Here is a 20,781-nt window from a genome sequence, read left to right as displayed (position 1 = left end):
TTTAAATATTTTGTCCTTGCGCTCCTCATGAAGACTGTCCCTGTGCCTCTGAAGCAATGTTTTTAAGCTTTAAAATATATTCATTTACATCATGTCTACTGTTCATGATCAAAATCCATACAGAACACCTGAAAGTCTGCTAGAATGTGGCTTGTTTGTGACACCGGCCTCATACTTCACATTAAAGGTTCCCTCACACCAGCATTTATAATAACGTTTCAGAAATCAATTCACTTCAATGGAATCACTGTAGTGAAGATGAAGTTACACAATGTTCTACTTTGGCATTTGAAATGTAAAATAACTGCACTGTTAACCAATCACAACACATCCTGACAGATCTGAGCTTTTATAATGGTTATTTAACCTGCCAGAGCTTCAATGAACAATCGTTTTATTCTCCATTCATTGATTAATCATTTGCTCTATAAAATGTCAGAAAGATCACGTCAACAGTCTATAAAAATACTCAGTAGAGCTGAAACCATTAGTTAACTGATCAATCAGCCAATTAACAGACTATTAACCGGCAAGTATTTTGATAATCAATAATCAATTCTGTCGTTTTTCAAGAAGAAATATGTTCCAGCTTCTTAAATGTGAGAATCAGCTGTTTTTCTACACATATAACAGTCATTCAGATATCTTTTTTGTTGGTGTTACAAAACAAGCTCATTGAAACAACTTATTTTTAACATTTGGTCGACCAAACAATAAATTGATTAATGAAGAATATTATTGGATAATGAAAGTGATCATTAGTTGCATCCCTAGTATTCAGTTTACTGTCATAGACTTCTCATCAAACCAGCAGAGGTTTTTTTTTTTTTTAGCATTTTTGCTTAAAAATGAGTTAAACTCCTGATCATTTATCATTCCAATGATTTCCTTTTTTTGGTTTGTTTTTTTTGTTTGTTATCTACATACATATATAATACTGGACATAGATTATCATAACATACTTGTCTATCCAATTCACATGACAATCAACTACCTGACAAGGGCTCTTCTTTGCTCCCCAACTTATTCAAGTTAAACTTAGACCTTAGACTCTAGAGTACAAAGTGTGGCACAGAGTGGATGGTAGAAATACTTAACCTTGAATGAACTGAGTGCAAACAAACAAACGCATCATTCACCACCCATCAGTCCCACTGTGCCACTGTTTAAATGTTACTGTGCATGTATACCAGATAATACTCAGACCTAACAGTTTTCACTGGAACTACTTTCCAGCAAAGAAATACTTCCTACAGCGTGCATCAGCAGTGAACAGCTCTTCTACTCAAATGATCCAGATGTCTAGTTTACCGGCAGTTAATTGTGGTTACAGCAAGATACAATATCAAGACTTGAAGTAATTCTCTCATCTACTAACGTCTACCTGTTATCTGTCAGCAGACAGTTAACATCACCCAGACACAACAACAAAAAAAAAAAAAGACTGTACAGCCATTATGAGGTTGCAGCTTTCCACATGTACCACTCTTTTATCTCTATTGTGTCTAAACGAATAAAAAAAAAAAAAATTTCTGTGGCTTCAATCTTGGCTCCGGTGAATCTGCCCCCTCGTGCACCTCTTATCCCGAGCCTCCCCCCCCCCCCCCTTGTACCGCGTGATAACAGAGTTTTCAGTCATATTCTTTTCACTTATTCAAGATTTCACTAGCTGTGTTTTTTTAATCTCAAAAATTCCTGCTCTTGTGAAATTTTTGGGGCTGGAAGTGATAAGCGTCTGTTGGTTGGCTTGGTTTGATAAACCCATGGAAATTCTGTCAGGTGCTAATCGAGACGAGATTAGAGATTAGCTAGAGGTGTGTGTGTGTGTGTGTGTGTGTGTGTGTGTGTGTGAGGTGAGGGGTCGGTTATGTGTGTATTAGACTGTATAAGAAGAAGAAGAAGATGATGAGAGAGCTCAGGCATACTGCGCAAGTTTGTCTGTCGATAGCAAACTCACCTGGAGTCTTTGTTTCTTTTTTTTTTTTCGTGTGTATGTGTTTTAGCCTTTTGCACCCTCCCTCCCTCCCTCCCTCCCCCCTCCTTCTCCCAACACACAAACACACACACCCCTCCCCATCACACTGTTGATTTACTCCTCTCTCTCTCTCTTCTCTGGGGTTCCTCGGTTGCCCGGCGCTGCCATTATCAGTTCTCTGTAAATCAGCCATGTTTGACGAACCTGCTCTTTCAACCTGGGATCAATACCAGGTCTTTATCTGGCCAGCGCTGGCTAATAAAGGCAAGGCCTCTTATCCACCATCTGGAAGAGAGAGAGAGAGAGAGAGAGAGAGAGAGACACACACACACACACACACACACACACACACACGCTGGCGATAACTGCCCTCGATAACTTTAGCAAGAAAAACACATTCTACCAGTAACAGGACCAAGCACTGTGTTCTCTCTATAACACCCCCCTCCTCAACCTGACACAGAGAGCCACTTTATTAATGCTGATACAATGGGAGCGACACACACACATACACACACACACACACACACACACTGAACTTTATTGAGGAAGACTTCAGCATGCGTTCAGTACGTCTGTCTCTGTTGTGGTGAGTTTTTTTCTTTTTTTTTCTTCTTCTCTCTTCTCAGAATCGCTCTACAGTTGCAGCAATCCGTCGAAAGAAGTGAAGTTCCTTTTTTCATAACAAGGCAATCATACTTCTACATCACAGGAAACCTGATAAAATCCACTTCTTGCCTGATTAGTCAGTATGTTACCTCATTTTGACCTCTAATTGTCGTGCCCTCATTTGGGCCAATTTTTTTTTTTTTTTTTTTTTTTTTTTTTGGGTTAAAGCCTCTGGAAATTTGGCTTGAAATAGTAAAAAATGCATATATGATATCAAAAGTTGTGTGTGTCTCATTGAGCATCCACATAAAATGGGAGTGAAAATAAATGTTCAGAACTATTAGAGAAGTTCAGGCCTAGTAGTCGTGGCAGATCATGTTTTTTTTTTTTTTTTTTTTTTTTTTTGACACCTGCACAGAAGCTAATGACTGTGCTTTCCACTTCTAACTCAATATACCACGTTTATTACATCTACCATTATCACTAAAGGATGATTACAGAATGATTACAACACATGCCACATAACCACAACATCCCTGGCTCCAATCCACCTTGGGGACCCCTGTTGCATGCCATGGCCCTTTCTAATGCTCTTACTTCAGGTTTATATGCTGCAGCACATTAACAGTGTATCAGGCTGCAAGGTTTGACTACTGTGGCTGAACGGATCCAGCGTAGAACTCATGACTGCGGCTGCTGCGTGCATTCTCTCTACACCGCTGCCGGTGTAGACAGATCACCGTCGGATCAACATGGAGACTGCATGAGCACATATGTAAAGGAAAGATACAAAAGACAAGACGCCGAATTAAAGTCAGAAAAGAAGCAAAAGAGAAATGTGTAGAAGTTTGGAGGAGAGATTGTTGGGTGACTTTGCCCTGCAGGTGTGACAGGGGAAGTTCAGCTTATCAGATTGATGGAGACTGTCTCACTATACGGGAGGAGGTGGTGAAGGGGGGGAGGGAAGAGAGAGAGGGGGGGCGGGGGGGGAGAGAGAGAGGGCGAGAAGGAGGGGAGGGGAGTTTGGCAGAAAAGTGTCTGTCGACTCCTCCTGATACCTGCCTCCCTGTCTGAGATGATATGGGAGATAATATTGATAATATTAAACGCAATAACTGTGTCTCCAGCTCCCCTCCCTCGCTTCAGCCCCTGCAGGATAAAATCAATGTGCCATTCAATGTGATTTATAGCTGAAAATAATGGCACTGTTTAGGCAGGGGGGAGGTGTGTGTATGTGTGTGTATATGTGTGTGTGTGGGGGGAGTGGGGGTTTGCTTGCTTTACTGTGTGTACAGTATGTCGCCATGTATGAGTGTTTGCGTGCGGAGGAGGTTGAAAGGTGGACGTGATGTGAAGATGGATGGTGTGTGTGTATGTGTGCATCTGCTTCTCTCTCTCTTTTTGTGTGTGTGTGTGTGTGTTTTGATTTATTTGACGATGCAGATCCAATCTCTCAGCTGTTACATTAATAACGGCGGAGTGTGAGGGCGTCACGTGGTCGTGGGGCGTTTATGGCCGGTATCGATCGGGCTCTATCGCTGTTTATCGGAGCGGGAATGCAAGGGTAAACACGGCCTTTGTGCAGACAGCTGAGGTGTTATCGGGGTGGAGGCTGAAGACGGGGCGGGATTCGGGGAAGAGTGGGGGGGGGGGGGGGGGGGGGGGGGGGGGGGAGTGAACAAAACAGGACAAGAGAGGACGGAGCGAGGGAGGAAGGACAGAGCGAGGGAGGAGGAAGTGTGGAGAGAAGGGCAGAAGTTAGGAGGTGGAGGGGAGGGGTTTTGGATAAAGGACAGAAAAGACGGGAAGAGAAAGTGAAGTAATTGCATTTTGAATTTAGGGTGTTATAAAGATAATGACTTTTATAACCCTGTGCATTCTCACAGCAGATATGATACTCATATTTCCTCCAGCGACTTGATCTCATACTTGACTTGATCACTAAATTAATATAAGCAGAAATTACAATTTCTAAAGTCAGGTTTGACTGACATGTATGTGTTCTTATCACTACATTTTACATCAGTGTCAAAAAAGTTTTCTATCAAACCTTTTGATACAAACAGTATTTTTATTAAATTATAACAAGCTCTGATGTTAAATACTTAAAAGTCCTCCACTCAAACCTCCTTTTCTTCTTCTTCCTCCAGTCGGACGATGTTCTCTGTGCACAGTGACGTATTTGCAGAGTTTGTTTCCACGTTCATCAGCTGAAGCGCTCACCTTAAATCAGTGTACCTACAAGCATGATTTGTGACATCACAACTAGTTTGGGGCCAATCCTGGTCCAGTATTCAATTTAACACAAGTGTGATGTGTAAACTTGAAGCCTCCAGTGCACAAACACTGAGAATAGACTTTACAGTGAAGTGTCCAGCAGGAAAACTTTTGATTTTGATGCCATTTTAAGAATCAATTTAAGAATTTTTAACTAGTTAAATGAACTTTTTTGTGGAAAGACCATATCAGACAGTGTATTTGTCTATGTTTTAAAACATGTCTGGAGGTAGTTTAGTTAACATCTGCACTGTGCAGCTACAGGTAAGTTGCTTTGTGTTGGTTAAAGACAATATTATATGGATCTATCAATTTAAGGCGATGACACATTTTGCATATTTAATGCAAAATTCTCTGGTAATATGTGTTCAACACTATTTTCAAAGTAGAATGATGTTCATTCATTCATTCACCATTCTCTGCAAAATTACAACTCAATAGTTTACTTAATAGTGAGCAGTAGATTAGGATTTCAAGACACGTATGAATCATCCTCACTATGTATTACTCATTTTTACATCTATCCAATATGGACATATTCTTATCCTAAAAGTCTCTGGCTTTTGTTCCAAGTCTGATACAACAAACTCTCTTAACTGCACAAGTGTGATGAATGTCACCTGTTTATGATGAGATTCATGACATTCGATCATTAGCATGATTCATCCTCCTAAAACATCCAACCTGTTCTTCTCCGTTTGTGTCAACTTTTATTCCCAAAAATGTTCCCAAAAACGTGAATTTCACACTACGGACTTTCAAGCCCAGCTGTCAGCAAACAAAAACATGACAAATGTATCAGTGTCAGCAGTCACATCAGAGGAGATGTATAAAATATAAAGAATAAGCGGAAATGCTTGGAAAGGAAGTGAGATGCTGAAAATTGCATATTTTGTTCATATCTCAGAAAACTAAAAGCGAGGACTTTGATGAATGCTAGAAATTCTCTTGAATCTTTAGTACAAACTTAAGTTTAAGAACTTATCTGTCTGGACATGTGCTTCCTGCATGTCTGATATCTTGTGTCATATTTGTCCATGTATGATGTCTGTCTTTGTAATGCTGCTTAGAACTATGAACTAAGTTACCCCGCTGTAACAAAAACAAATTCCACAGACTCTCATCATATGGCCATTAAAGTGAAGTGATTAATCACCTGATAGGCTATACGGTGTGACATTTGGTGGATGCACTTTACAGCGTTTGTGCTTTCCTTTTGTATCCTCCAACACAAGACCAACCAATCATTTATTTGCAACAAGAAGGGAAAGTCATTGTTATCAGGAGCAGCCTTTGAGATCCTTAAAAAGTTCCCTTACCCATCAACTGAAACGCCTGTCTTAGTTGTTAAATTTTGCCACAACTGCAGTGAGAATTATTAGTAAGATGAATTCACTAAATATTATTAAGATTAATAGTGAGATGTTTGTGATCCAGCTCCATGCAGTCAGCTTTTGAGTCACCCTAACCCTTGGCCCGTTGATGATGCAAGACTCAGAGAACAAGAAGAGAGAGATCTTCAGCTCAGATAGCCTGAGGTGCCGTGATGTAACTATTAATCTAATCTAACTAATCATGAGTCCCGCTAATAGAGAGGGACACTGCACTGTGATGAACCCGCTGATAACAGCTGCACAGGCAAAGTTCAGGGTTCACATATCGTATGCATGCATGGATGAACGTATACACAGGATCGAAGCACACACACACACACACACACACACACAGGTCCGGCCACGTGCAGACACACACACACACAGGGATGTCTTTGATCAGCGAGCAGGAGGCTGTGTAATCAGCTTGATCAATGGCGGGGATATCAATGCTGATTAGAGGGAACACAGGCAGCCTCAGTCTCTGCTGAAGGTGACAGGCCGAGGGGAGGAGGAGATGCACAGATAGAGTGATGAGACCTCCCTACATTCAGTGGAGGGGAGGAGAGAAGGGGGGGTGGGGAGGATGGTGGGCGTTGATGAAGAGAGAATGAAAAAGCAGTGGAAGACAGGTGGAGAGAGCAAAAACAAAACTTTAAAAAAAAAAAAAAAGAAGTGAAGGCAGAGAGAGTAAAGACGTCGTCTCTGATGAGTCTTTGATTCTCCAGAGTTGCAGAGAGAATCAAAGGGTCCGTCTCTGCGTGGCGAGGTGTTGTGTTACGCAGCTCGGGGGAGTCATTTCACCGCTGCCTTTGATCAACAGACAGGAACAGCCACTGCCCCAGACACAGGCACGCAGACAAACACCGATGCGAAGCTTCGAAGGCCGATATTAAAGTTTCAGGTTGACTCGACAGTCGTTCGACTACGACGATTTAAACGTGACTGTGTGTGTGTGTGTGTGTTTTGTTTTGTGTGTCCAGAGCCCAGTACGCAAGACTTTCGAGGAGGCCCCGATGACGAAGACGAGGACGGGGAGGAGCAAGGGCCGACTCACAGCGGTGGGGAGGAGGAGGAAGACGGGGAGGAAGAGGAGGACGTGTTACAGTGGAGGGGTCCAGGTTAGTACATATGCAGCCAGTAAACATGTCATCAGTGTAGTTTTCATAACACTGATGACCAGATATTCAAGTTCAATGTCAAACAAACAGAAACCAAACTTTCACAGTATTTGAAACGGCATGACTAATATTCATATTGAAAGTGTTATTTGTCTGATTATTTTTGAACTACTGCACAAATTTTCTCTTTCACTCAAAGTTGATTCCGGTGTTGTTTACATACTTGAGGGGACTGAAGATGTAACACAGTACTCACATAACAGGCCTTCTTTGGTCGGGATATTAACATTTTACTTTATTTTGTTAAAGCTTTTAAAGATTTTCTTCACATTTACTTCTTGCTTTATTAAACTCGTTTCATCTTAAAGGTTAAATCTGATAATATTTTATATTTTTTTATTGTCAACAACTACCATATTAAGACCAAAACCAACAATGAAATGATCTACTAAGTGCTGTCTGATATCTTATTCCTCTGTGTCATAGAGCTCCATTATTGTCCAAAAAATGCATAAAAGCACATCAGTGAGTCACACTGTTGCACCGGGTGACATGTTCTTCATTACCATGGACACACACACACTGTAGTTTATTTTGATTCAATCCCACACACACTGCCCTGCTGCCAGACACACTCACTGGAACACCAAATATGTATTCTTCCACTGTGGAAAATAGTCAAATTTATAGAACAAATTTCCTCCTCATTTAGTCATGTTTGTTAAAAACTACAGCGACCAGCTGTTTTAGGAAATGAATGTATGAAAATATACACCTTACCAGTAGGAATCAATGGGCTTGGAGCTCACATACAGGGTGGGAGAAAGTATTGAGAGACAGTGTTAGTTTAGGGAAAAGAAAAAAAAAAAACAGAATATAGCCAGTCTCATCCTCTTATTAAAGAATGAACTTAAGCTTAAGTCAAATCTCCCATACTTTGTCTTTCAAAGTTTCTCTCACCTGAAATAAATGCCATTACACTTTTTTGTAAAGTATAACATTAACCACCAGCAAGAACAGAGGTGCTACATCACACAGCGAAGAGCATAATCAGTGAGAAATGTAGTCACTTACTAGCTACAGTAAAACCGAACAAGAGACAAATGTGTTAGGATGACAGAGATTGATCAATAACCTTCTCTCCTCCGTAACTAATCGGAAACGGTTCAGTCAGGTGATGATGTGTGAGGAAGAAGTCTGCTGCTGCACCCCCCCACCCCAACCTCCACACCGTTATATATAACATCACTAGACAAAGAGCACTAAATGTTGGTGTTCCATGCAAACTGTGTGCCGTCTATACTCCAACCAGCATACCATCATTTCAGCTCTCACTGTAACATGCACTCAAGAGGACCCTAGCAGCTCTATATGCTGTGTGTGTGTGTGTGTGTGTGTGAGATGTTCCTCCGTCTTGTTAGCGTACATGTTGCCTCTTCCAAGTGTCTTTCTGGGTCCGTGGTGTTGTCCCCCCCCGTAGGAGATGTGAATGTGACAGGGCCAGGGGAAATTTATTCAACTCGTAAGAAAAAAAAACACACACACACACACACACCACGCGGCTAAGAGGAGATAACAAGTAAATCGCCATAATTTTATTATTTATTTCCTCTCTTATCAAGGTTTGTTTGGTTATTTATTTCTCTCTGTCTGTTGTCTTCAATGAGTTAAACAATGCAAGAAGATTACCGCACTATCTGGCATTATTTCCTTTTCAAGCTGCGCACGTTTTATGTACGTCTGTGCACGTGCGTCTACACGGCGCGGAGCGTGTGTGTGTGTCGGCGAGTGTTTACGTGTGTGCACGTGTATTTTAATTCCTCTGGTGGGGAAGAGAGGATGTGTTCATTATCGTCCTGTCCCAGCCTTGTCCCTTTAACAGTAATTGGAGCGATATTAATTGCTGCGCGGTGGCTGGTTGATGGTAGCACCATGATGCTGCACTGATAGGGCCCTTCGCTTTTTTTTTTTTTTTTCTCTCTCTTCCTCTCCTCCTCACAAACTAACTGGCGGGTGAGCGAGGGGGAGGGATGGAAGGGGGGAGTGAGGGAGGGAGGGGGGGGGGAGAGAGAGTAAGGGAGAGAGATAGCCCCTCTATCAGCTCCGGAGCAGGCGCTGTCTTTATCAGGAGCACGATTGGCAAAAAGGAAACTTTGACCGGTCTGAATTTTTCTCTTATCGTCAAGCCCCCCCCTCCCTCCCTCTTCCACCTCCCCTCTCTCCCTCCCTCCTTCCCTCCCTCCCTCCCTCCCTTCCTCCATCCATCCACCTTCTCCTCCTCTGGTCTCTCCATCACCGCTAACAACCCCACTAACAGCCCCACTCCCGCCTCCCCTCCTTTCCTTCTCCCCCCCTCCTCAACAACATACATCTCCCTCTTTTTCACCCCCATCTTTTTCATTGTTTCTTCTTTTCATTTCCTCCCCGTCCGGCGTGTCATAGTGGAGACTGGAGTCACTGGTTAATGTGCTCTTGTTCACACAAAATGTTCAACATGTATCAGACATTTCCCATAAACAGATGAGAGAGAAAGTATGGAAATAAACAGGCTTTTATCTCCTCTGGGAGAGTTGGCATTCTACTCGTTTCTCACTGTTGTTGATTTTAGACACTCGCTTCCGGGACCAGAATTTCTTAGCTTTTAATCTTATGGGGGGGTTTTTCAGTTTGGTCGTTTTGAGGCCAGTGATGTCAGTGGTCCAGTAGTGTCACTACAACATATAACATACAACACCTTGTTTGTTTCACATGCTGTTTATAGTTTGTTTTTGTGTATTATGTGTTTATGATGGAATCAAATCTGCAACTTACATCCTTACCTCACTGAAACACATCTTCACATTTAGTACAATCATCCCTGGTATGTCAGCAACAGTAGTGCTTATTAGCTAGCTGGTTAACCTATTACTTGACCTACAAACATTTTAACCAACCAGCTGTTCAGGTGTGAGGATTTGCTATTTTTCTGTTTTATATCATCACAGATCTTTGGAATTTGGACTGTTACTCAGATAAAATGAGCAACTTCAGTCACTTTGGGTTCTGACAACTTGTGATCTCCATTTTTAACTATTTTCCAATCTTTCTAGAATGATCATTAAATCGATAAAGATAATCGTCAGATTAATCAATCATAAAAATAAGCGTTAAATAACAGCAGCTTTGGGGATTTTTGATAGATGATGATAGTAGATGGTAACAAGAAGAACATGTTTTCAGGCACTCTTGGGCAGATCAAGGTGAAACGGGTTATGAAAAGCCTTTATTTAGTCGAACAAAACAGTTTGAAATGTCAAAGAGTGCCTGAAGAATCTTTTCTTTTCTTGTGTGAACAGGTTTTTGATCTTCAAGAGCACCTTAAAGTCAGGAAGACACTGTGTTGATTAAGTGTGATTCAACACTGAATTTGTCTCCTCAGACTAATTTTTGGACTTTGGTTGTTGATGATTTTCTTGGGGAGAGGGTCACATGGCTGCTGTCAAAAGATCTGTGTTAAACTGTAGTGAGTTTGTTTAACACTATTGGAGCAGTAGAGTATTTACATGTCGTGGCTACTGTAGTCTGTAGACAGAAAGACCATATTGTCTGCATCTTCCAGACATCTGCAGCCTCATATATTTTTTTATTTTTCTCCTTGCTTTCCATTAATAGTAACACTGCCATTCTTACATTTTTTGAGATTGTGTAAAGTTGAATTTGTTTAAATAAACTTTATTGGAATTGTCTCTGGACAAAATCTATAGGAGGTTCCACGTTCACATCCGGTGTGAGCTCCCACGTCACGACCAGTCAATAGTTCCATATAGTGTGAGCACAGAAATGCCGTGTAGAAAGATGAAAATGTCTAGAGTGAGTGAACACATTGTTCGAGATGAATAAAAACACAGTGTCTGCCCAGCTTAATGTTCCACTGCATGTGAAACTAATTGAGCATCCTTTTAGTAGATATATAGACTTTGCTATAGCCTCGGGTTCACTGACTTGACACACAATGCAACACAATGATAAATTAGATTTATGATGGGTGTGTCTTTTCCTTCCTTTTACCCTTTTACAGAAGTTTCGGTGACATAATCAGTGTTCCTGTAAGACTGTAGAAACTCTTGTGTGCCTCCAAGAGAGAACAGAGAGAAGCTCATAGTGTTACTCACCTCTCCACGTTGTCCACATTTACAATCTCCTCTTCTCTTTTTCAGCTTACTTCTATACCTTGTCTCCATTTCCTTCCTTTCCATGTCTTTTTTTTTTGTGTGCTTCACTAGCACAGACAGTCACAATGCCTTTTTCTAGTGTTCACCTCTTTCCAGCCATCTATCTGGAACCCTTCTCTAGTTGTTTGTGTAAATATGTGACAGTCTCTGTCATGTCTTAAGGCGCTGAGGTCCTAAGGCTGACCTGACAGACTGTATTATAAATGCATAAATTAAAAATTTCAAAGGTAAAAAAAAAAAACCCCTGATTTCATTTAGTTGAAATACAATAATTCCTAGATAGGAAAATGTCCCTTTCTGTTCTAAGCTTATGATGATAATCTCTTAATTTATTCAAATAATTTATTCAAATAATTCTTTGTGGCAGTCATTATTACTGTTCAGACAGACTGATATTAACATACAACAGAGAAAACAACAACAGAACATTTTTAATTCATCCTCTCGCTCAGTGTTTTTCTTCTTGCTTAAAGATAATACAATTCATTACTGGACAACATTTTTCAATCGACATATTTGACATTGTCTCCTCAGTGTGTAATGAGTTGTTTATATGTCAATCTGAATAAATTCCTTAGTCATAGATGATAGTCAAGGCAGTCCTTTTGGTGTTTTTCTCCTGTTTTTTTTTTTTTTTTTTTTTTTTTTTTTACCATTTTCTGCCAACAGCAGCTATCAAAATGTTGGCTTTGTGGCTTCCATTGATATGAAAAAAACATTAAAATTAAAGAGATGATAAACTTGGAATGGATTAGAGGCTTCAGCAATTTTCAGTTTCTTTTCTCCGATGTGTACTTGGTTTTAAAACAATCAAGTCTCTCTCTCTCTCTCTCTCTCTCTCTGTCTCTGTGTGTGTGTGTGTGTGTGTGTGTGTGTGTGTCCAGTCAGTTTGATGAGGGTGTGGTGGTGGCATGGAGTCTAGGAGAAGTCTAGGTGGGAGCCGGTCCCTATCAGGGATGGCATGATATGCTAAAGCCGTCTTTTTTAATCTACAGTGTGTCCATACTGCATGATATGCAAAATAAATTATGAAGAGAAGAAAAAAGAAACTATCTTTTGAATGACCTTGCAGGCTGGAGGGTTCGATATTTTCTCCCTCGCTGCTTAAAATTCTTGATATGCAAATGGGTGTCACAGTAATCCCTTGTCATTTGCTAGCTGGCTGGCTGGCGGTCCCCACACATTCTCTCCTTATAAATCCATTGTCAGTGGCCAAAGAGAATCTATAACTAAACAGAGAAAGTGTTTTATATCCATTTCAATTTTAAAAGTGATGGACAAAATAACTGAAACATCCAGCAGTTCATGAGTATGGATTTTATCTAATGAGATAAAAGACAAGTCTACATTACATCCCATCAGGTCCAATGGGTGTTTGGAGCTCCTGATCGGGATGCTTAATGATAGAGAAGAGTGTGTGAGGGCGTTATCATCTTGGTAGCATCATGACAGGACAGCACATACACCCTAGGGTGACCATGCATCGTCCTGTAAAAGGGAGTCATATTTGTTGGCTAGTTTCCTCCCTTTGTTAAACAAACGTCATCATCATGCTGAGTTCAGTGTAAAAGTGATTGGGCTTTGAGAGTCTTGTGCTCATAATAAACAACTAGTTTTATAATCAAATAAAAAACCATTTGATGTTATAGCTTATAAAGTCATTTTTCAACAAAAAAATACCCAGAATTCCTCAGTTCCAGCTTCTTTTCAGGTGTGAGGATTTGCTCCTTTGTCTAATGTGAGAATAAATGTATCATTTTTAGATTTTACACAGTCAGACAGAAAAAAACAAGCAATTTCAACCAACCTGGACATCAAGAAATGATCTAGAACATTTTTTCACTTTTTTTTTTTTGACATTATATAGATAGACAAATACTGTAAATAATCAGCAGCCCTACACTTAACACCAGGTTATGAATCTTTGTGCACTTTATGATTTCCATAAACATAAGCTCACTGAAGCTTTTTCTGAAGTGTTGTATCCCTGTTGTCAGGTTTCATTTATTACCACTTTGTCAAACGATTAAACAACCTATCTCAGAGAGCTGCAGTGGACAATTATTTAGTATCATTCAGTAATCTGCTGATTATTCCTCTGTTCATTGATCAGCCGTTTGATCTATGAAATATCAGGAAATAGTGATAAATTACCATCAGAGTTTCCTAAAGGTCCAGGTGTTCAAATGTTGGATCAACACACCAAAACCTAAAGATATACAACTCTTACTGTCACATAAGACGAAGAAAAGCAGACAATAAGCTGGAATTAGGGGATGCTGGGTAATTTTGTTTTAAAAATGATTTAAACAACTAATGGTTTATCAAAATAGTTATCGATTAATTTTCTGTTAATCTATCAATCAATGAATCAATCATTTTCAGTTTTTGTAACTGATTTGTTTTGAGTTCAGGGAGCTACTCTGTTGTTTCTGCAGTTCTTTTGGGAAATACATCTACAAGAGGTAGATGGGTAGTAGTGGAGCACCTGGCTGAATTCCTCCTCAATGAAGAATAGCTGGTGTGTGTGTGTGTGTGTGACATGGATGACAATGAAGGCCCTCTTCCGGCTGTCCACTCACACCCTCTGACAACTTGTCTACTCCAGTGGCCCCGAGAAGGCAGCCAAGCGAGGAGAGTGTTTTCCTGCTTGCCCAGCACTCCGTACTCCTTATCCTCCCCAACAGAGTAATTTAAATTACCTCCAATAAAGCATTATAATGGCAGGCGTAATAATGGTTATTATTATTTACCAGGCACTGTGTGTGTGTGTGTGTGTGTGTGTGTGTGTGTGTGTGTGTGTGTATGTAGTGGGTGGGTGTTGGGTTATCATACAGTAGTTAATTATAATGGAGCATGAAGGCACACTATATGCGTAATTATCACTGCAGAGAGTCTAATTTATTTGGGGTGAGGGAAGGAAGATGTTGGCGGTGTCACATTTGCATACTGTGCACAGCAACTTTCCCCACCCCCCCCGTTTGAAATCACCATGAACAGCACAAGGTGCACCCTCATCACTTTGTCCACATGTGATAAGACCTTTTGTTTCTCTCCATCTAGTCTTGGATGGCTGAGTGCAGCGTTTGAAGGATAAGATGTTTGTGTAAAGGATTCCAGTTTTCTGCACTGCTGCTGGTTCGCTCATTTCTTTGTGGCAATATTCATCCAGAAACTCCTAAACCTAATATGCTCTGTTGTTCTTCCCAGGGAAACAGGACAACAGCATTTCTTCTTCTCTTGGCTAACAAACATACACTTTTAACATCATAGGTATCAGATTTTTGCACTTTCAGTGAAACCTGGAATATTTATCTACTCACTTTTTGATAAAGTTTGTGTTTTCCTGACACGTTTGCAGTGTTTAAGGTTAAATATCTCTGTGTGTGTGTGTTACGTTTTATGTGTGTTATCTGTTATCTGGTAGACCAGGAGCATAGACAGTTAACTCCTAGCGTTGAGAAGAGATGTTATCTCTCAGACTGGCCGAGGTTAAAGGGGGTGAACTTTGGATAGAGCGATGAAGTGTAGTGAAGTGAAGAGAGGTTGTAAGGAGGAGAGGCAGAAGACGGCATGAGAGACAGGTAAGAAGAATGTGAGACTGAGAGAAGCGGCATGGAATAAAGAATATTGAGTTTGCGGTACAGAGATAACTAATGAAGGGTGAAAGAGGGGTGAAGGTTTAAGGATCAATGAGAGAGAGAGATGAGGGGTGAGAGATTTTAAGAGGTGCAATTCAGATAGTGAAATTAGAGGTGAGGGATGGGAAGTGGGTAAGGTTAAGATATAGAAGGATGAGGAAGATATAATATGAAGAAATGACAGTGAGGCCATCATGTTGGCTCTGTGGACTAAGGTACTCAAAGCATCACAGCTTTGAGTTCAGTGTAGTTTAAACACTTTTCAATGCTCTCCTTGAAGGATCATTTCAATATAAAAACAGGTTTTATTTTCAGAATTCTGGCCATCATTTAAATCTGTAATAAAAATATTGTACTCACCAGTAATAAGTAATAACTGAAATCTGGGATCATGGTAACATCACTACAACAATGTCAGGTGATCAGACAGCTGTTTATCCAGATTATCTAAACCACGTTATTTGGAGGTAAATCAAAATTGCACTTGAAATGTCAGTAAAAATACCTGATGCAAACAGTAAAATTAACCCAGACTGGATCAGCGATACAATCAGATACAGGCTTTGAGAGTGAAGGAGGATGAGATGGAGGACTAAGGAATGAGACCAATTGAAGGTGGGAAGGTAAGGAATTGGACTGCCCAGTAGCTAATATTGGATAACAATACGAAATAGGTAATATTGGCCACATCTAACCTCTCATTGCCAAATATACAGAGCTGACCCACATCCATCCATCTCTCACACACATGGGCATACTGTACTCTCACTTCTGTCTCTTCTGTAACCTTCCTCCATATCTCCAGCCAGCAGACTCCCATGTCTCTCAGGAGAATGTGTCCCTGCAAGCTCCCTGTCAATTCCACCCATCAATCAAAACGCTGTGGGATGATGATTGGTTGTCGTGTGTCCAGAGGGCTTGTCTTGTCAGCGGGGTTCAGACACCTCAGAGTAGACTGCAGTTTGAAGGGACTTTGTGGAGGCCTGTTTTTGTCCCATCAACACACAGTACAGGAACAGTGTTGTATGTGGGTCATACACAGCCATATGAAGCTACAGCCAGCACACAGTTAGCTTAGCTTAGCATTAAGACTAGAATCAGGAGGAAATGGCTAGCCTGGCTCTGTGAAACTAAAACCAGTTCCACTAACCAGCATCTCTAAAGCTCACTAGTTAACATGTGAAATGTCATTTGAGTAATCCAAACAAAAACTCAAGTGTAAGAACAAGAAGTTGGGGTTTAACAGGGGTTTACATACTGGAGTATTTTGTGTCCGGATGCAGTGACTTTGTCATCACCGTGAGGTTGCCAAGTGACCAGCAGAGACTCCACATACTTGAGAGTGGAGTCTTCTCTTCTCACTCTTGGCAAGAAAGCAAATTCCCAAAATGTCAAACTGTTCCTTTAATTGTAGTTGATCTGGTAGCAGTGGAAGCCCAATTAGAAAAAAAGTTCTGGAGAACATTGTTGTAAAAAGTAAAACTTTGATACAGAAATAAAATATTTCTTCTTTTTTTTTAGCACTTGTTCCTTTGGTCCTCATTCCTGCTTCAGTTCAGCAGTAGTTTATGGCTTTGTTAGCTAGTTAACTAGCCAGAAGGCTAATTTAGCAAAGTGCAGTAGCTGATGTGAAAGATAACATACAACTATTAGCCCCTAGCAGTTTTCTCCACAGCAGGTGTAGAGCTGTTGGCTCAGTAAGTATGCGGAGGAATATAATAACATGTAAATATAGTATATCACTTTTTATTATACAATGCGTCATGATACAGTAGCATTCTATCATATCATATTTTTAGGGCTGCCCACTGGGATCTTAACTGCAGCTGTTATTCTAACTACTTACACTTTAGTAATCTGTCTTTAATGAGGGTGTAACATTTAAAGAAGTAATATATCTGGCATGAGGTTGTTGTGATGAGCTCTTCTTAGTGGCATCATGACAATAACAAAGCAATGGACACGCACATAACCAATTACCCTGTGTTATTACAAAACTTCTATTTGAAAAAATAAGACTTTATGGTGTTTGTGTATAATGGTTTACATGATGCAGTGCTAAAATAAAACTGTTAAACAGTAAATGCTTCTATGTTTTGTTTATTATTTGGCATATTTTAGTCTCATGAATAAATTCATCCACTTTTGTGCCTTTGGTCACCTCCACTGCAGCACATAGTAACAAATATATAATTACAGCAACCTAAAACAACTCAATTTTTTCAGTACTAACGAACAGGAGAACATGTATGCAGTGAAAAGTTTACTTATAAACTTAGTGGCAGGAACTCATGAGGAGCACTCAAAGCCAGTATCGCCCTCTGCCTCCATCTCCCACTCCTGATCTACACCACATATTCTGACTGACACACACACTGTCACACATCTCCTCTCTCCAGCCTGTCTGTGATGTGTCACTGCCCTACTCCATCCCTGATGATTGATAGGCGCAGGGCTCTAATCTAAAGGGACATTTCTCCATGCTGTCCAGCTGCTATCAGCCCAGCAGCTCCCATACACCCCATGGCAGACCTAGCACTGGTGGCAGAACAGGACACTGGCATCTGATTACCAGCCCATCAGATTCCTGGCTTCTCCTGCAGCCACCACACCACATCCTGTATATCTTACAATGTTACAGTTTCATTTGGCAGATGCTTTTATCTAAACTAACATACACATGAGAGTTAATACAACACAAGCAAGGATCTAGTCAGGAGAGAACAACGCAAGTAAGTGCCATAAAGCTAAGTTCAGGTCCTATAGGACATAGGTGCCAACAGGCAGTGCATAGAGAGCATAGACACTAATAATATTTTTTTTTTACAAGTTCATCGGGTATAGAGGAGTACGCAAAAGAGCTGGGTCTTTAGCTTTTTCCTAAAGGTTGAGAGGGACTCTGCAGATCGAACAGAGTTTAGTAACTTGTTCCACCACTGAGGAACTACAGAAGAGAAGAGTCTAGCTAGTGACTTAGGGCCCTTGTGGTGATGGTACCAGGCACCTTTCATTGGCAGAGCATAGTGAGCAGGAGGGAGTGTAGACCCGAATGAGGGAGTTCAGGTAGGTGGGAGCTGTTTTAGTTGCTGTTTTGTAAGCGAGTGTCAGGGTTTTGAATTTGATGCAGGCAGCATCTGGGATCCAGTGGAGGGATATCAACAGTGTAGTGAGATGTGCTGTTTTGGGCTGGTTGAAGACCAGACACGCCGCCGCATTCTGGATCATCTGCAGAGGTCTGAACGTACATGCAGGGAAGCCTGTCAGTAAGGAGTTGCAGTAGTCAATGCATGATATTATGAGAGCATGTACCAGTGTGCTGCATGCTCAGACAGGTAGGGTCTAAACCTTCTGAACAGGGAAAATCAACATGATCAGGCAATCGAGGCCAGGGTTAGTCAGTCATTAATCGTTGTAACACCCAAGTTTTGGGCAGACTCTGTGGGCATGAGTTGGGCTGATTCGAGCTGGATACTGATCTGTTGTACAGAGGGACTGGCTGGGATGACAAGGAGTTAAGTCTTAAAGAGGTTAAGCTGAAGGTGGCGTTCCTTCATCCATGCCAGGGTATTGGTGAGGCAGGACGAGATCCGTGTTGAGATTGTAAGGTCTTTTGATGGGAACGGAAGAGTGGATGATTGTACCAAGTGATGTGGTGTATATATGTATGTGTGCATACATAACCTTCCTCTCACAGAAAAACACACTTGTGCACGTGTTTTTATTGAACTTGCCAGGGTGCTCCTTTACCTACATCCAACCCTTTACCCTGATATGACTCTCTGTTCAGTAGCTACAACAGAATGTATGTTACTGTACAGTCTGATATGATAAATTAAAACTAAGATAAATGTGGATAAAGTAAAGTCATGAGGTATAAATGCAATACTGATGGCTGAAAAGTATCAGGAATATTTTTGAACATCATAGTGATGGTAGTAGCGCTGCAACTATTGATTATTTTCATTATCGATTAATCTGTTGATGATTTTCTTAATTAATCGATTAGTTGTTTGGTTTGATTTTTTTCCTGACCAACAGTCCACAAAGATAATTAGTTTATTGGCATAGAAACCAGAAAATATTCACATTTCAGAAACAAGAACCAGAGAATTTGGATATTTTTTCTTAAATAATGACTCAAAGCGATCAATCGATTATCAAAAAAGTTGGTAATTATTTTAATAGTTGGCAGCTAATCGACTAATCGTTGCAGCTCTTGATGGTAGACATTTTTACAAAGATGTTGATATGTTGAGTTAAAAAAAAAGGGCAAGCACCCTTATGTTCACTTAATTTAATGCAACAGCAGAGAATATACACCCAGATAAGTGTTGTTAGTGGGATCAGAAATAAAAGAGGCTGAATCATTTATTCTCAGTTTCCTTGTTAAAGCTTCCTTTACCCTTCAAGTGTTACCATTCAACAAACATATTACAGCAAGATGGTTTAGTGAGCAGTATTTGTGTACTCTTAACTTTAAGTACTAAACACATATCACATCAGAAATGTTCTACATCCCCTTTAGAGATATTATAGGAATGTACACCCGGTCTGAAATTATAAAGTGGTTGTTTCATTTCTCATTTCTCCCCAACACTATTTTTGTTTTTAAGCAGTCGTGCTGAATAATATAAAACATATTTTGCTACCTTCATGACATTGTATATCATAGCCTTGTTATTCTTCTCCATACAGTGTAGAATTGGTTAAATGAACTGCTTTATAAAATGAGATACTAAGGCAGTGCTGGGCATGTTTCCTTATTTGAAGCTGATTGAGCGTCTCTCCTGTCAGAAGCTGGAGGTAAATATTAGTTTGTCTGGAGGCCGATGGAGCTCAGTTGTGGGCTGACTTTTACATATAAAGTTCCGTTGTAGTGAGGTTAGTGATCTCTACCCAGGTCTTCATTTTTATTTAGCCTCACCTTTGCACATGCACATATGACACCGCCATATGTGTCATGAAACCGAAGGTCTAACTCTCTCCCTTCTTATCTGTTTGGCCTCCTTTACCATAAAACATACAGCATGTTCTGTGCATTTTACTGTCATCAGACTATTTATAGTTTTACATTTCAAAAATGTTAAAGCTATAATCCTAATTCCAATCGTAATCATGAAGTCAAATCCTAACCCTACACTGACCCCTTTTTAGCAGTGACAACCAACAAAAACTCAAGTTTTGCTCATTTTCTTTGCCCTTGAGATGATGCTTGCACCCTGTAAGAATAGATGCATGGGGGGGGGGGGGGGAGCACATGCACACATTTCTCTGCTTTCTGCTCATTTTCCCCCATCCTCACAGTATCTGTCTTATCATGTTCTGTCTCTCTCTCTCTTTCTGCCCTCTACAGTATCTTTGCCTCACCAGTTTCCTTCCCTTATTAGACAAGAATCACTTGTTGGCCAAGTCTGAGGGGACATGGTGCATCTACTGTAAAGCAGTGGTAGAAAACTTGAATTATTTTGTCAAATGTGTTATTGCCCTTTTGGCTATGAGATCAACTGCTAACAGCCTGCACTATAATATTTCACTTGTATTTTTCCCCCCACACTTCTCTCCTTAGAACTTTGA

General features: G+C 40.5%; 1 protein-coding gene across 1 annotated transcript in view; it reads left to right on the top strand.

The window, feature by feature from the left end:
- zfpm1 (zinc finger protein, FOG family member 1) overlaps positions 1-20,781 on the top strand; it is a 110,050-nt gene that overhangs the window by 48,435 nt on the left and 40,834 nt on the right. The window contains exon 3 of the mRNA XM_044356163.1: positions 7,218-7,355. Within this exon, the coding sequence (XP_044212098.1) occupies positions 7,218-7,355 (138 nt within the window). The remainder of the gene's footprint in view (positions 1-7,217; positions 7,356-20,781) is intronic.

Source organism: Thunnus albacares, chromosome 7 (genome assembly GCF_914725855.1).
Source record: "Thunnus albacares chromosome 7, fThuAlb1.1, whole genome shotgun sequence".
In the NCBI taxonomy this organism is placed as follows: domain Eukaryota; kingdom Metazoa; phylum Chordata; class Actinopteri; order Scombriformes; family Scombridae; genus Thunnus; species Thunnus albacares.
The sequence above is the reverse complement of the archived record's forward strand: the minus strand, read 5'-3'. Positions and strand labels throughout refer to the sequence as shown.